Source organism: Sciurus carolinensis, chromosome 6 (assembly GCF_902686445.1).
Source record: "Sciurus carolinensis chromosome 6, mSciCar1.2, whole genome shotgun sequence".
In the NCBI taxonomy this organism is placed as follows: Eukaryota; Metazoa; Chordata; class Mammalia; order Rodentia; family Sciuridae; genus Sciurus; species Sciurus carolinensis.
In genome coordinates, this window is record NC_062218.1 from 110,141,311 (window position 1) to 110,159,312 (window position 18,002).

Below are 18,002 nucleotides of genomic sequence, written 5' to 3' on the forward strand. Positions count from 1 at the left end.
GAATTTCACGATGCCAAATTACAGACTCAGTCTTTTAGAATTCTTCACAAGTTACCTTATTTTAATTTTTTTTGTAGTTGTAGGTGGACACTATGCCTTTATTTTATTTGTTTATTTTTATGTGGTGCTGAGGATTGAACCCAAGGCCTCAGACATGCTAGGCAAGCGCTCTACCACTGAGCTACAGCCCCAGTCCCAAGATACCTCATTTTAATGCCAGTTTGTAGTTTGGATCAGAAGAGAGGTTTTAGAACGCACTACCTTTTTTTTATTTTTTGTACCAGGGATTGAACCCAGGGGCACTTAACCACTGAGCCACATTCCCAACGCTTTATATATTTTGTTTTGAGACAGGGTCTCACTAAGTTACTTAGGGCCTTGCTAAATTGCTGAGGCTGGCTTTGAACTCACGATCCTCCTACCTGAACCTCCCAAGTCATTGGGATCATAGACATGTGCTACCATGCCTGGCCAGTGCTATGTATTTTGATTGATCAAGTAGATAAAAGAGAAATGTAAAACTAGAACTTCAAATGTTGATTTTTCAGTCATTATATGATTCAAGCATAGCAGAAAGTTTTCTAAGTCTTTAATAGGTGTGCCATTCACAATGAGCCTAGTCCTAAAACAAAAGGAGGACTGCAAGTTTCCTGGAGGTCTTATTTTAGCACACTTTCATCTAACTCAAGAAAGGTAACTCTCACAGGATCACTTCAAAATGTTTCTAAGAAAACATCATTTCATACCTATATATTCCCAAACAGGTTAAGTCATTTCAGGAAGCTATTACAACAGCTATTACAATGGCGCTGGTTTATCCACAAGATGCCAAATAGTCTGAAGGTACCAAGTGCTTGGTACAAAAGAAAAAGCTGGCCAAGAAGTTAGGTATTAATTATGCAGATTAGTGCAGAAGAGTGAGCTATTGTTGCTGCAGGTCAAAATGTCTTACAAGAATCTCTACATCTCTCTCTTTAAACCTTTTGCAGATGTAAGTTATTATCCTAAGAGCAAATTAATGTCATTAATTAGACTGGCATCATGCAACAGTGGAATCTCTAGTGCTTGTGTTTAAATATCTGTTTACAGGTATGGAAGATAATTATCTAATTCAGACAATGTGGATCAATCACCATTGTCATCTTTGGATTTATATATTTTTTGTAAGCATCTGTTAGACACATACATGTTGAACATGTTGAAAGGCCCCTCACTCATGGGCCTAATATTTATATTTGATTGGAAATGGGACATCTTAAGAATGCCTGATTATGTATAAGCTGCTAAACAAATTATCTGCCCTCATATGTTGGATTTTTTAAATTATCACATTAATATTCTAGGTTATGTTCATGTCATCTTGACATGTAGTATATCTAAGAATCAAGAGATGAGTGAAAATTAAGAATCATTACTCCATTGTTCAATAAATTCACTTATTGGTTCAGCAAATATTTACTGGGCATTCATTAAGATGCTAGAGATATAATGAAAGGGGGGAATGACAGCATTTCTGATATTATGGGGCTTACCTCCAAGAGATCTGCTCTTTATAGAGCTCAGATGACAGATGGGAAGCATGTGACACCAGTTGGATCCATTTAAAGGTCTATGTGTGTTATTGTTGGGATCTGTATTGTTTCCAAAGGCTCATGTGTTGGGGGCTTGGTCTCCAATGTAGTAACATTCAGAAGTGGGAAGAAATAGCACTTCTTTATCTTCAGACTTCATTTTATTAGATTAGTGTTCAACTTTTGAGACAGATGAATACTTTTTTGGAAAAAAGGTTTCCCTTAGCCTCCAGATCTTAATTTGTCTTGATTCTATTCCTACATCAACAGACTTTCCCAAAGTTTTATTTCATGCTGTATCCTCATCTTCCTACACGCTATGTAAGTGGTGACATAGGTCTCAGACTTCAGTCCTCTTGCTCTTCTAACTAACTCACTTTCCAGTGTTACCATTGAGTGTCCTCAAGATTACCTAATTGGTGATGTCCAAATCCCTGTCTCTCCTGGGTCTGTTTACATCTCTATTTGGCTATCTACTAGGCATCTATAAGGTCAAACATAACCAAAATTGAATTGAATTGAATTGTTTTCTGTTTCCTCTTGCAATATTCCTTCCAAGATAAATACATGGTTTGCTCTCTCATTTCCTTCAGATATCTACAAAAATGCCACTTTCTCTAGGCCTTATTAGGTCACCTTATACAAATAGCACTATCTCCACCAGCCTACCAACTAGTGTTCCCTATCCTTCCTACCTGAATTTATATTTCTCCAAAATAATTATCAACAACTGACAACGGACACATTACTTCTATATGCATGTATTATACACACATATATGTATAGATACATGTGCATGTGTCTATATTCATATCTATATGTATATGTATATACTTATTTACTGTGTATCTTGACAAAAATGTAAGCTCCATGAGGCTACAGACTTTGCTTTTTGTTTCCTGCTACATTATTAGTACATAGTACAGTGCCTTGAAAGTAGTTGGAAGCCTGTAAATATTTGTCAAATCAATACCTGAACTAATAAATAATCTCTCCTATGATGTTGTCTGCTTTTTCACTTTGCATCTAATTTTGAATTGGAAAATAAAAGTTGAGAGAAAAGAAGAACATGTCTGAGTAAAATTTAAAACAATTTATTTGTGCAATGTATAGTTTAACGAGGGAATATCCTAGAATAGTAAGAAACAACCGTTTGAAAAATGTTCAATAAGCAGTTATATTGTCAGAGACGGAAAAAATAAGTTCAGATGAGTTAGTATGACAAAATATGAATAGAGAAACCAGCCTAGAAGAAATTAATAGTTATGTTTTAACCCTGATGGAGTAGTTGTTATAGGAGATAATAAGAATTCAGTTTAAGCACAGGATCTGATCTAAGGTTTTTCCCATAGAGCAGACAATGTATAAAAAACAGTTTATTACAAGTTTTCTGAGGAATCTCCATACTGCTTTCCATAATGGTTGCACCATTTTGCATTCCCACCAGCAATGTATGAGTGTACCTTTTCCTAGTCAACATTTATTGTTGCTTGTTTTCTTGATAATTACCATTCTGATTGGAGTCAAATGAAATCTTAGAGTAGTTTTGATTTACATTTCTCTAGTTGCTAGAGATGTTGAATTTTTTTTTTTGTATATTTGTTGATACACTGTATATTTTCTTCTGTGAAGTGTCTGTTCAGTTCCTTAGTCCATTTATTAATTGGGTTATTTGTTTTTTGGTGTTAATTTTTTTTGAGTTCTTTATATATCCTAGAGATTAATGTTACTCCTCGGTTTATACCCAAAGGACTTAAAATCAGCATACTACAGTGACACAACCACATCAATGTTTACAACAGCTCAACTCACAATAGCTGAACTGTGGAAACAACCTAGGTGCCCTTCAACAGATGACTGGATAAAGAAAATGTGATATACATATATCACATTTATATATATATATGTATATGTATATATATACATATATATATATATATAATGGAATATTACTCAGTTTTAAAGAAAAAGAAATTATGGCATTTGCTGGTAAATGGATGGAGCGGGAGAAAATCATGCTAAGGGAAATAAGCCAAATCCAAAAAACCAAAGACTGAATATTTTCTCTGATATGCAGATGCTAATTCACAATAAGTGGGGGGAGAGGGAAGAATAGGATTACTTTATATTAGGTAGAAGGGAGTTAAGGGAGGGGAAGGGTTATGGGGGTAGCAAGATAGTGCAGTGAAACAGACATTATTATATCATGTACATACATGACTGCATGACCAATGTGATCCTACAATATATACAATCAGAAAAATGAAAAATTATACTCCATTTATGTATGATCTAGATCTATCAAAATGTATAAATGAATTCTGTTATCATGTACACCTAATTAAAATGAATTTAAAAAATTTTAAAAGTTTAATTTCCATTAAGAGGCAGAAGAACATAATGCATTTGCATCTAACACTCCTTCTTAATAAACATTAATAACATCACACTGTTATTTCACTTCTCAAGGCCTCACATTGATCCATAAAATGGGATTTGATGGCAACTATAGCATAGAATCATTATAAAAATCCTATTAGATCATAAACATTCAATCTAAATCATATTAGATGATGAACAGAAATAATTGAACACACTTTATGGCAGGTATTTCAAGTTCAAATATTGTAGAATGGTTTTAGTAAAATTCAAGTAACTACAATACAATATGATACATCATTAAGAGTAATTTCTAAAAGCTTCTAAAAATATTTTTTTAGTCTTTTTTGTGTTGCTATAACAGAATGACTGAGACTGAGTAATTTATAATACACAGAAGTGTGTTGGCTCACAGTTCCAGAGGCTGAGAAGTCTAACATGGTTTACATATGAGGTATCTCTCCAAAAGTGAATGTGTGTGACAATACAAGCATATTCAGAGGTGAAATGACTGTGATGAGAGCCTTAACCCAATCAGTGAACTAATCCTCCGATGGGGATTAACTGAGTGCTAACTGAAAGCAGGTAGGGTGTGCTGGAGAAGGTGGGCATTAGAACGTGCCTTTGGGGTATATATATTGTTAATATAGTGAGTGTAGTCTTCTTCTGTTCCCTGATGTGATTCCTGACCCATTTTCCTCCACCACATCCCACCACTATGGTGTTTAGCCTCACCTCAAGCCCTGAAGAACAAAGCCAGTTATCTTTGGACTAAGACCTCTGAAACCAGGAGTCCCCAAATAAACTTTTCCTCCTCTAATTGTTCTCATCCAGGCCTTTTGGTCATGGCAGTGAGAAAGTTGACAAAAATACCCTGTCTTGAATGATCTTGCTGATAAGCGGATAATGATACATGATGGGGGGTGGGCGGGGGGCAAGAATGGAGGAAGGAGGGACTGTATAGAGGGACAAGAGGGGTGGGAGGGGTGGGGGGAAGGAAAAAAATAACAGAATGAATCAAACACCATTACCCTATGTAAATGTATGATTACACAAATGGTATGCCTCTACTTCATGTACAGAGAAACAAGTTGCACCCCATTTGTTTACGATAAAAAAAAATACCCTGTCTTAAAATAAAAAATAAACACGGCTGGGATGTGACTCAGTGATAAAGCATCCCTGGGTTCAATCACAGGTACCAAAAAAAAAAAAAAAACTGTCCTGCCCACAGACTCAGCCCTGTATATCTCAAAACATTCATTTTACCATAAACATTTAAGAAAGAGGATTGTAATCAAATATTTCATAATCTTAAGACTCCAAATATTTAAATAGAAGGTTAACAGAAGAAATCAGGGACAGAGTTTAGAGATCCAGAGCTCACTAGTGTCATAATGATCACACGTGGTGCTGAGCTTCAAGGATCCAGGCTGCTCACATGCAAACCACTGGAAATCAGGTCACAAGTGCTTACTTACACCAGCTCCTGCAGAGCTCCACTATTACCACAGGAGTATTGCAGTCTGTAGACCTTTCCACACGTCACATGGGATGCAGCGCCAACTCCTTCGCACATTCACTTACTTAATTCTATATCAGATATTCACTGGATGCCTACATGTTCCAGTCAAGGGCTGGATGCTGGAGAAGCCAGCCTACAAACTCTTGTGTGAGATTGATAACAAGCAAAGAAAACAAACGAGTAAATAACACTTTTGATAAGAACTACAAAGTAATTAAAAATATGTCAGAACATATGTTCTGTTCTAATTAGGGTTTTTAATTATGATATCAGTTCTCCAAAATAGCATTATTTTCAAACAATTCAATACTCCCCTCCCCCAGTGAGGGGGGTCCCAGAAATGCTGGCAGGATGAAATATAGCTACATTTCAGGAAACCTCTTCCAATTTCCTCTGTGTGTGACTATCAATTTATTCCTGAAGTACAAAACATGCATGTGTGTTGGTAAGAGGTGGGGGAAGATGGACAGAGAGATGGTAAACAGGAAGAGAAAATGAAGAAGGAAGGGTAAATAGAACTGAAGCTCTCACATCCACTAAGAAGGTACTTCTGCTTCATCCTTTAGATTTTCTAGATCTGATACAACTGCCTGCTGAGAAATCAGTTAATGATCATTTCAATACTAATATATGGACACTGATTATCTATTTCCCCTTTTCCCTCTAGTTTATTTACAAATGTACTCTAACTTTTGTTCTATAAAATATGCTTTGAGAATTTTATTTTCAAGGTTTTCCTCCGCAATGACATGGTCACACATCATTTTTATTGCATTTCACCAAGTTACCATATGAGAAATTAGGAGATTTACAATAAAAGTATCGATCTATCACAATGCAAATGCTTGCCTGACTTCAGTAAATATTTTGAAGTAGAAATTGTTAAGTCCTTCTTTACTGACTGGTTAAGTAAAGAAGGCCTATGTCTTCTTTCAATCACTTCCAAAATAGAAGGGGAAATAATACACAAACCTTTTCTTAGAAAATTCAAAGACTGGGGTGTTTTCGACATACAAATTCTAAATCAGTATTTCAAACAATGAATGTGAGCCCTTAAAAATACCCTAGGCACGACCCTTACCTGCATCTCTTGACAAAAAGAAGCCAAGGGCCCAAAGAGAATCTGACATTGCTCATCTGCAGTATACGTCATCCCTGGCAGCTTAGAGGGGACCATCACAGAATTTACACTCTGGGGATTTGTCTGTAACAAACAGTTACTGGCCTTGGACCTGTCAACATGCAGAGATGTGTAAAAATTTGAAATAATGTTAAAAGTTGCTATAATTGATTAGCATAAAAGAAGAAACATTATTAATAGTATTAGAATTATACTTTTAATTAAAAGCTGTCTTATTGAATGCTTATAGAAATTATTTCATGTATGATTCATTCATTTAAAATTTATTTAAGATAATATTAACAAGCAATAATAACTATAATGTTTTAGTTAATAGTCAAAGGGTTTATAAAGCCTATTCATTATAAATTAACTAAGCTAATCCACATAACACTGTAAAGTGGGCGTTTATAATAAGATCTAGAAGCTCAGACTCAAAGAGTAACTTGCCCAAACCCAAGTGTGAATGTAAGATATCAGCTATACTTGGGAATTTAAAGCAATGATTTTGAATTGAGTATGAATAGTGTGGGTATTTTTGTACTTGACATTGTAATACAACTTCCATATGTGAAGTGACATTTGATGTGATAATAGGCTTGATTCATCTGAAGACAGCTTCGTGTGTCTTGTGTCTTCTTTAGGAATAAGTTCATTAGGGGCTACTGACAGGCAGATGCAACTCCTGATGCTGTATTCAAACTATTACTTGCTTTGTTTGCTATACTCTAGATCGTCACAACTAAGAGCATGCATAGAATACATTGTGAGTATTTCCAAACATATTTATGGTGATGTAATAAACAATATTTTAGTAGACCTTAATTTTCATTTAATAAAATAAAATAGACTTGCAAATTTGAAAATAAACAAAGTTCACCTCTGTGGTGAATTTAGTTAGACACGTGTTCCAATAATTCTTATTTAGATTTTTAAATACCTTAAATATCTACTTTACATATCACCATTTCAGCTGTTCCTTTTATTGTCAAAAGAACAGAAGTGAAGAACAAGGGCTCTAAAGTGATAATTAGAATAATAGCAGTATTTTTCATTTCTTTTTCCAACCAAGAAGAAGCTAAGTGTTATTATTATTGAAGGAGTAAAAGAAGATAATTGGGGTCTACTTCAATGGTAAAACTATTTATTAGCAAATAAGATTTAGAATTTAGAGTTAGCATAATGGAAAGGTGGAGATTTTATTCAGGAAATGCTTTGTGATAGTAATAGATATTCTGGGTGGTAAGCATTTTTCCACTGGGAAATACTGAAGAGTCATTTAAATACTGTCATGAACTTTTTAAAAATCATTATAACAGTTTTTCAACCTTACAAAGTATCTAATTCATCCCTTCGTTTGAATAATGTAGAAATTAAGGAGCAGCTAAATAACATGTCCCAATCTGCAACATGAGTCAATAGAAGAGTCAAGATTGGAATCATGCCTTGACTTCTACTTTGGTGGCCTTTCCCTCTTATCACCTGCCGACTGGCAGTGGAAGCAGACACACACATACACTCACAATGCAATGATAATAAGTGATCTCAATACCTGAGAAACCTTTCCAGATCCTCCTTGCTACATGCAGACCATGAAACATCACCAAGATTTTGTCCTTTAATCCATTCACCAGACATGATATGAAGGCCATCGGCACATGAAGGGTGGTCATTGTCATGATTAATGCCCATGCTGATTCAAAATATATAAAGAAAATGATATATATTAATACTGTATGTAAAAGTTTCATTTATACAGCTAAGTAACAGTTAAAGTACTAAAAAATGGGAAAGAAATAGTTTTAAAGAAATTAGTTTCAAAACAAAATTAGATTTAAGAGTAGTTTATTTTTTAATTTTTGTTACCCAGATTTTAGGTATTTTCATTTAATAAAGAATATTTCACCAATCAACCTAAAAAATACATGTTATGGTTACCTATATCAAAATGATCTACAGATATATTTTCTATGTAGTACTATACATGAAGCAGAAACACATATTGAAGCAGAAATTCAATCACCTATATTCTTATTCCTGCCTGAGTCAAGAATATTTTTTTTTACAAAATTGGAAACATTTTTTACAAATAGTTTAAAGCATTAACCTCTTAGTAATCTTCCCCCATTGCTTCATTATATCATCTTCTTCCACCTCAAATAAGCCAGTGTCTCTAGAAACCTTCTACCTTCTTGACCATCTTTATCTTTTCTAGTGAATCCTGAATCTGTTGATTTATGTTGAGCTGTATTCTGAAAATCACAGACTTATCTATGAATGGATGCTCTAGAGTCCCCTTAAATTCAATGCCTCAAATTTGCCCTCTTTGCCTCCTTACTTTCTCTTTCAAATCTCTATTTACTTTCATATTCTTTTCTCTGCATTTTTTTTTTTTTTGCTAGCCACTACATCTTTCAAATACAGAACCTTCATATCATTTGTTCCTTCTTCTGCCAAATGATCGCTCATGCTATTTTATTATGTGTTAAGGGCAAGCCCTACCAATTCTTTAACATTCTTATTATCTAATAAGATAATCTTGAAAGCAGGTCAATGCAACTGGTCCTGTGCACCTAATCTTTGCCAATATTCTGCTTCCCCTCCTTCTACCATACTTCACTGAGATCTACTATAATAAAATCTGACTCTGCTTTGACTCTGCTTTCCTGTCCACTCTATGGCAATTTCCAGCTTCCTGTTTCTATATCATTTACTGCAAGTTTTCTTCAGCAATATCAAATAACTGTAATTTATCAATTGTTTTATTTCTTATTCTCTTGAAATTAATTGTTATTTAGCATGTCTTAGGTATCATATACCATATAAGGGCTTAAGAACCTGTAAATAACCCCATGGGGTAAGAACCATTATAATAAACATTTTGCTGGTAAGAAATAATTTAAGTTACACAACGAAAAACTGGAAAGTGAAAATATCTGAATGGAGGGTGGCAGAGATCTAGAACTCATGTGATCAACCAAAGCACACTGGGCATCCACATATCTCAGCCCTACCCACGCCTTTTGAGTGCCTCCCCTTCAGTTTATTTGCCTAGACAACTTCTGCTTCATCTTCAGGATAATGCAGATTACTTCTGGAGGACTTTCTTTCATTAGTTCCCACATCATCAATTTGTATTATTTTTTCTTCCTATCATAGGTTTCTGCAAACAACATTGTCACAGTGTTTTCTATATTGTAGAATACATTTTCACTTTTGATTAACTCTCCAAAGTCTAGAGGATAAGGACTTTCTAAGAGCCTGGAATGAAACAACCACATTCTTTGTAATCCACGCTGAAATGGGGAACCATGCCTTCATATAGAAATCACTTACGTTTCAGAAAAACATATATATAATCTCTAATTAATTCTTAGTGATGGTATTAAGATAAGTATTCATGAATGATTAATACTGAAGAAGTAGAGTTTGTATTTATGAATGCTAAATCTGTGATGATGGCAGGATAGTTTGATATTCCCCTTTCTTTTTTAATGGTCTACATAAAAAATTAAAATTAACCCTCAAAATGAAAAATTTACAATAATCTATATCGTGATTTACAACTCTAAAAAGACATTGTTAAGGTTGCCAAGGGAAATAACAACTAGACTACTTAGTTTTTCTCAGATCAAAATAAAACTTCTCAAGGATATCCAACTTCACTTTCATAATGGTAAATTGAAAAATTTGCATCAAATTTGTTATGACAGTATGTTTTTGAAAGAAAAAAATGAAGTGGAAGTAATAAATAAATTCTACCCATATCATTAATGAATTAAGAGGAAAGGACGGCTTACTATGGCTGCAAACTTTGACTATGTTAATTCAGGTAATTAAAACTAAAACTACATTATTGAATACTATATGTTTACAGTACTACAAAAGTTCATAGTGAATATTTCTTTCTAGTTTTAATTAATGCCTTAAAATAGTCTGTATCAATATATTAATAGAATAATTGACAATAGAGAGTAGGAAAATAAGTGTCTTCAGACTTTGAAAATAATGAGAAAATGTAAGAGAGTTTATGGAATATGTAGGAGCCAGTTCAATCAATGACATATTGAAGGGAAGAGAAGAAAGATGCTGAAGTTAGAGTTTTAATCTCTGTATCTTCCATCTATTTCTATGAGCAGAGGTAAGTTAAAAAACAATAAATAGATGAATGTGTTTCAAGTTTCTCATTTGTTAAATATACATTCCTGATTGATTTGTTGTGAGGGTGATGCCAAGTGCCTGCACAGAACTTGTAACACAGGACGAATCCATCATACTTCTTCATAGTGGGGCAGTGAATCAGAGAAATTTTATTGTATTAGTCTTAATTTGTCACATAGAAATAAATCTGTCTTCAAAGGTAATTTGCTGTGTGCTTTATTTGGTGAAAGTGTAAACCTGAGAAAATAATAATGACAAAATTATTTTGTTTAGATATCAAATTAAAACAACTAATCATAAGTCTCACTCAATCTCACAAATTGATAAGAATGCCTTTATGCAGTGTTAAGTGTTCAGTTCTGATGGGGCCCATCAGTATCACTGTCTTGTCTCCCCCATAGATTCTGGCTGCACATGCATCAGTGGGTAAGCCAATAGTTAATGGCTACTTGCCACGTAGAACATGCTCAACTCTTCCATTTCAAACCATATACAAACACTAGTCTTTTTCAGAAATAATAAAACTTCCTAAATAATGGGTCTATTTGAAAGAAGGAGAGTGACTGCTTCCAAGATTTAGCAATTTGGACATCACCCAAAGGAGTATAATATGATTTTCCAAATTGGGAAGATTATAACCTCTCATCCAGATGGTCATTTTCACTGTGGGATCCTGATTTTCATGTAAGAAATTAACTTCAGCCATGGAGAGATCTGGTGATTCAAACATTGTTTACCATTAGTGAAAATTTCCTAAGGCTATTTCACTTGTAATAGAAAAGATTATCATAAAATTGGGACAGGGCTTTTTTTAACCACACATCTGGAATTATCAGGAGACAAGGCTAAGTCCTGATTCTACAGCTTTGAAATAAAACAATTAACTGTGAACCTTTCTCTGTGCCAGTCACCATATTAGTCATTGACAATGATATCATTTAATCCTCACAATATCCCCATGATGTTTCTATTATAATCACTTCTATTTCACAGAGGAAGAAGGCACCGAGGTAAATGGTGGAGCTGTGACTCAGACCCAGGCAGTCTGATGCTTAGGCAGACAGACCTCAAAATCACCCCCACGGTAGTGCTTCTCTTTCTGGATCAAACTCCATTCCTTCAGACGATTTATTGTGCTCCAATAATGCTAATCCCTCTGCCATTTTAGCAGAAACACACCTCTAAATATACAGCTTTGTAACCAAGTGGCATACATTGCATGGAAAACATTCTTAAAGTAAGACATTAGCAACACCTCTTCTCACACTGTGCAATTGAACTACATTTTAATAATCTCAGTTTAAATTCATTTTGACAAAAAGCCTTGGGCAAATAAACTCTCCACTAAGGTTGTACATGGTTGTCAAGTCAACTGAAAAAATATTTTTATCTTATAAAACTTCTCAACTTGTTTAAAAGTGCCTGCCAGGAAGTTTTGTGATATCCTGCGGAAAGCTGGAGAAGCATTTGGATTTTGAAGATGGTCCCTTTTGATGTTTAAAGAGTCAGAGAGGAGAGCACTTATGAATTCACTCTCATATTTTGGATAATTTGGAAAGGATCTGATTTGTAAACAGCAATATTTTCAAAGAGAAGATTTTTTTAGCTGACTACATTAACATTTTTCATGACATAATATCCCCCACTAGAAGCCATATATTATGTGGAAAAAAAAAAGAAACAAACTATCACAATGTCTAACTGAAGTGAATTAGATAATCAAAAATTACATTTAATTTCATATAATCCAATGGGTATATCTGATTTGGCGTAATTTCACTGCTGTGTGTTCATAAAGAAAAATTCAGACATTAAGAATTATAAGATATTTTAGTACCTCATATTTCTTTTGATATTTTAAATATTTAAATCATTTAACTCATTTCAGTATGCACAAAAATGAAATATTTTTATTAGTAAGTCAAAAGCTTTGTAAAGCAAGTCAGTAGCAATAAGGTAAAAAATTCAAAGAAAAACAAAAAAAAATTGTTTGATGTACAGAAAAAAGAGATTCCTTTTGACTTTGCTGTGCTTATGTAGCCAGCTTGTATAGCACTAACATACACCTGTTGAGAACCCATTATGTGCTGGTAATGTACTGAGCCAGGGTCATAACAATACATAAGATTCAGTTCCCACCCTCCCAGAGTTTATCATCTACTGGGATTGGAACACTATCCCTTGCCCCCATGCAGCCCAATGATGGCTGAATCTTGTTAGTTCTATGCCTTAGCTCTGCTCTTTGTCCCTCCCTTTCCACCTCTACTGTTATCAGTCAAGATAGGTGCTGATTCACTTCACTTGTGCTTTATAATGTCTGTGGGACTGACCTCCTGCCCCTCAACTCTTGGGATCATTAACTCATCCTTTAGTGATGCGAGCTGCTTATGAATGCATTCATATGAGAAAGTTTGTTTCTTGTGAAAATTTCATAAAAATCTCTTAAATTTCTTTGGCAAGTAGAGATACCGAAAATGTGAATAATGGACCACTTACACCATAATTTCAGGGCATACTGTTAGGTTAGTTAAAAGGAAGATTCATGGCCCTTCTTCCCAACCAAGTGAAAGAGAATATATATGGATTAAACCTACGAAACTGTATGGTAGCACATTTTTTAGATGATTCTTATTCACTCAAAATTCTGACAACTAATGATCTACAGATAAAATCAACTGTTTCATTACTCAAACCATCTGCAATCTGACTTCAGTCTAATTTTCTCTGGAACAGTTAATTCTAGCCTAACCTTTAGGTACAGTTTCTATTAGAAAGCTTTCCCTTGCTAATCTGCACCTAACAAATCCAGTTCAAATTTTGTCATATTTCCTCTATAAAGAACTCTTCAATAAATTCTAGCCCATATTTTTAATAACCTTTACCTTTGGTGCTTTTAAATTTATTTTATGTAAGACAAATCAGAACTGCTTGTATTTCTGGTGAATTTTGATTAGTATCTGCAAATACCACCACTTAGAATGTTAAGTGTTCAGAGATCAGAAATTGCCATTTTAAAAATTCCTTTAATCGTGTAATATCTTAATAAATGAATGACTACCTATTTATCAACTGATACAGACTTATGAAAGCTATTAAATATTCCTTAGCTGATGGAAAGTAGAAAATAATCTGGGGTCTTATCAACTTAGAAAAACTGTGAACCTAAAAAATTCATGAATGACCTGGTTAAAGAAGGTTGCTTGCCCTACTCCAGGCCATACATTGGCCAAGATACAGTAGAGAAATGCAAGCAGATGGCAGATCTTTGCAAGACCATTCATTAGCTAGGTGACTTCTCATTTCCACCTACTTACTGTGACATATAAACCTACACCGGATATGGGTGTGAGAGGAGTGCACACTGAAGCCCCATTATGCTAATTAACTGCCTAGTACTTTCTTTAAGTGTATTATTTTCTAAATACAGTATCTAATACAAAAGCTGTATTAGTAGTCTATGAGAGTCTTCATGATAAGCAAACACACTAACTAGCCTTTGAAAGCTATGGAATCACTCCAAGAATGAACGAAGATATGTTAAGGCTAATGGAACCTGGAAATCTCCCTTTTACATTATAAAATAACTACACTACTACCAATTATTATTGTCATTCATTCACTGTAGTGTGTGCCAACCACTGTGCCATGAAATTAGATTATTGCCAATTCTAACAATGAATCTTAAAATTTTTCCAAATATCAGGGATGAAGAAATCAGGAACAGAATTTTTCCAAAGCACATTTACTGAGCACCTGGCAGAGCAAGAATTCAAGTCCAAGCTCTGCTTCTCCTCTGACCTATCACTTAGGTCGTGTGTAACATTAGCTTAAGGACATGTGCCAGAGGAGACACTTGTGACATCTGCTATAGAGAATTCTAAAGAGTGCAACATGAGAACAGTAAATTTACATGTAGTCATTACCAATTTTAATGGGTGAGGGGACATTTAGTACAGAAAAATTAACTTTGAACATTCTTTAGGAGCAATAGGTTTCTAGAAATAAGTGTAATTTTTTGTCTATTAAAGCAATCTGTTATTATTTCATCTATTTTCCATTCTTAAAGTCCTATGGGATGCTGTATTGTTTTCATCTTGATTTCTCATTTTTTACTGATTGGCTATTTTCCTTTTAGATTATATCCTCTCTTTCTTATGTCAGATACACTGCACATCACCACAGAATGAATTTTATTCCTTTTTGAAAGTGAGTCTTACAAGCTGTGAGAGATGAATTAAATCTATGTGTGACCAGATGCTCCCTACTATTAATTTTAAGTAAAATTAGCAATGAGCAAATCTAGTACTTTAAAAAAAGCTTTAGCCTGTGCATCCTAATCCTTTGTTAAAATTATACATACCAAGTACAATCTCTGTGCCAGAAGTATGATGTATGCAATGAGATTTAGGGTCTTATTGGAAAGTGGTGATAACAGGTTTCATTGTTTGAAAGGTTCAAGGTTAGAACAGCAGAACTCTGGGAATGAGTAGAGCAGAAAGGACTTAAGTGGCTACAGTGAGCTCCTGGGGGCAGGACCCAGAGCTTCTGTGCAATTCAGCAAGTATTTTTAACAATGAATGGCCTCTCTTTTTCCTCCTTATTGGGAATTCTGCCACATGATTGAAATATATCTTGGTGACATCCTAGAAAAGGTTTGGGGAATGACTAAAATTATGCCAATTTTCTTATCTAGTATTCCCAACAATAAGTATTGTTCATGTCACAGTTGTTATACACATTACCAGGATCTCTGGGAGTTGAAAAGTATGTACCCAGGGAATCTGAAAATTAGGATCCAGTCCTCTGGATTTTGTATTAAAATAAAGATTGCTGAGTCCTTAGGTATTTGATAGGGTGTGACATAAATATTTCATTCAAGTGTCTAATAATGTCCTTGGTTCAGGGATGATACTTTGTTAACCACTGAAGGCCAGTGGTTCCTAGTTTACATTTATAAATCTGCAGAATAAATTGCACTGTGTGTAGTGAGCGCTGATATTGGTGAATGGTCCAGGGGTGATCTACCATTGAGTTGTATCCTCAGCCCATTTATTTTGAGATAGGGTCTTGTTAAGTTGCTAAGGCTGGCCTAGAACTTGTGATCTTCTTGTCCCAGTCTTGAGTTACTAGAATTGTAGCCCTGTTTCACTGTACCTGACTTAATTACTGCATTGAATGACTACTTGCTTGAGAGTTTCAATTGTAGTTTTAGCAAATAGTCCTGGATTTTCTCTTGGTGATATTCAAAATGCAGCCCCCACAATAAAAATACAACGCAGTCTTGATGGCTGATGGGTTAGATGATCTTGGGTTCTCTTTTTTGGTTGTATAATAAAACTAAGGGAAAACAATTTTGCACTTTTTAAAATATTATTACTCTTCCAATGAAAAGGATAGTTGAACAAAGCAATTTTTAAAATGATAAACAAAAAACATGATACAAGAAAGATTTTCTGAAACTAGACATTGCAATTGATGGATTTTCACCATTCAGATTATACTATCTTCCTATTGAATTATTTAAATTTTATCTATTTTTTTTTACTTTTCCAAGATTTATTGAGGTATGATGACAAATAAAAATTGTAAAATTTGTAAGTTATCATTTTTACGGTAAGAACACATGAGGATCTACTCTCTTAGAAAAATTTCAGAGAATAATACATAATTATAATAATAATTTAAAATGTACAGTCCCTACACTGTACATTAGGTTTCCAGTACTTATTCATGTTAAAACTGAAGAATTTTCTGAGGATTTTCCACTCTGCTTTCCAGAGTGGCTGCACCAATTTGCAACTCCACCAGTAATGTAAAAGTGTGCTTTTTTCCCCACATCCACGACAACATCTATTATTGTTTGTGTTCTTGATAATAGCCATTCTAATTGGAGTAAGATGAAATCTTAGAGTTGTTTTAATTTGTATTTCTCTAATTACTAGAGATGTTGAACACTTTTTCGTATATTTATTAATCACCTATATGTCTTCTTCTGAAGTGTCTGTCCAGTTCCTTGACCCATTTATTGATTGGGTTCTTTGTATTTTTGGTGTAAAGTTTTGTAAGTTCTTTATAAATTTTGGAGATAAGTGTTCTATCTGAAATGCGTGTAGAAAAGATTTTCTCCCACTCTGTAGGCTCTCTTCTCATATTATTGATTGTATCCTTTGCTGAGAAAAAGTTTTTTAGTTTGAGTCCATTCCATTTATCGATTCTTGCTTTGATTTCTTGTGCTTTGTGAGTCTTGTTGAGGAAGTCTGATCCTAAGCCAACATGATGAAGATTCGGGCCTACTTTGTCTTCTATTTGGTGCAGATTCTCTGGTCTAATTCCTAAGTCCTTGATTCCTTTGAGCTGAGTTTTGTGTAGGGTGAGAGAGAGAGGTTTAATTTCATTTTACTGTATATGAATTTCCAGCTTTCCTAGCACATTTGTTGAACAGGTTATCTTTTCTCCATTGTATGTTTTTGGCTCCTAGTGAAATAAGCCAATCCCAAAAAAACCAAAGGCCAAATGTTTTCCCTGTTAAGTGGATGATGATATATAATGGGGGTGGGAAGTTAGGGAGTGAGAGAAGAATGGAGGAACTTTAGATTACGTAGAGGGAAAGGAAGCGGGGTATGAAAAATGGTAGAATGAGACAGACATCATTACCCTACGTACATGTATGATTACATGAATGGTATGAATCTACATCATGCACAACCATATGTACCCCATTTGTGTACAATGAATCAAAATGAAGTCTGTAAAAAATAAATAAAATTAAATAGAATTAAACTAAAAAACTGAAGGATTACAGCCTTTGACTAATATCTCTCCCTTTTCCCAGTCCCCAGCCGCCCCTAGTAACCAAAATTCTACTGTTATTCTGAATTCATCAGTTTTTTAGATTCCACGTTAATGAGGAATCTTATTCGAGATGCAGTATTAATCAATGCCTGATTTATTTCACCAAGATAAATCCCTTAAGTTTCGTCTAAGTTGTTACAAAAATAGGATCTCCTTATTTTTAGACTCAATAATATTCAATTTGAGTGAGTACATGTGCATGTGTTTGTGTATGGGTGTCTACTCATCTGTGAACAGACAGGTAGGCTGTTTTCATATCTTTGTTATTGAGAATCAACAGCATTTTAGATAAAATAGTCCTATTGCTAAAACTGCTAGATTTGGTTTTTCCAAGGTCATGACATCAGGACTTGCATAAAATAGTTGGATAGGCCTGTAACTAAACTACAAAAGT

At 34.3% G+C, this 18,002-nt stretch overlaps 1 protein-coding gene across 3 annotated transcripts in view; it reads right to left on the reverse strand.

Annotated features, from left to right (window-relative positions):
- Adamts19 (ADAM metallopeptidase with thrombospondin type 1 motif 19) overlaps window positions 1-18,002 on the reverse strand; it is a 292,394-nt gene that overhangs the window by 103,329 nt on the left and 171,063 nt on the right. For all 3 annotated transcript variants that reach the window (XM_047555548.1, XM_047555546.1, XM_047555547.1), the window contains 2 exons: window positions 8,148-8,288; window positions 6,557-6,707 (listed from right to left, as the gene is read on the reverse strand). In XM_047555548.1, coding sequence (XP_047411504.1) covers window positions 6,557-6,707; window positions 8,148-8,288 — 292 coding nt within the window. The remainder of the gene's footprint in view (window positions 1-6,556; window positions 6,708-8,147; window positions 8,289-18,002) is intronic.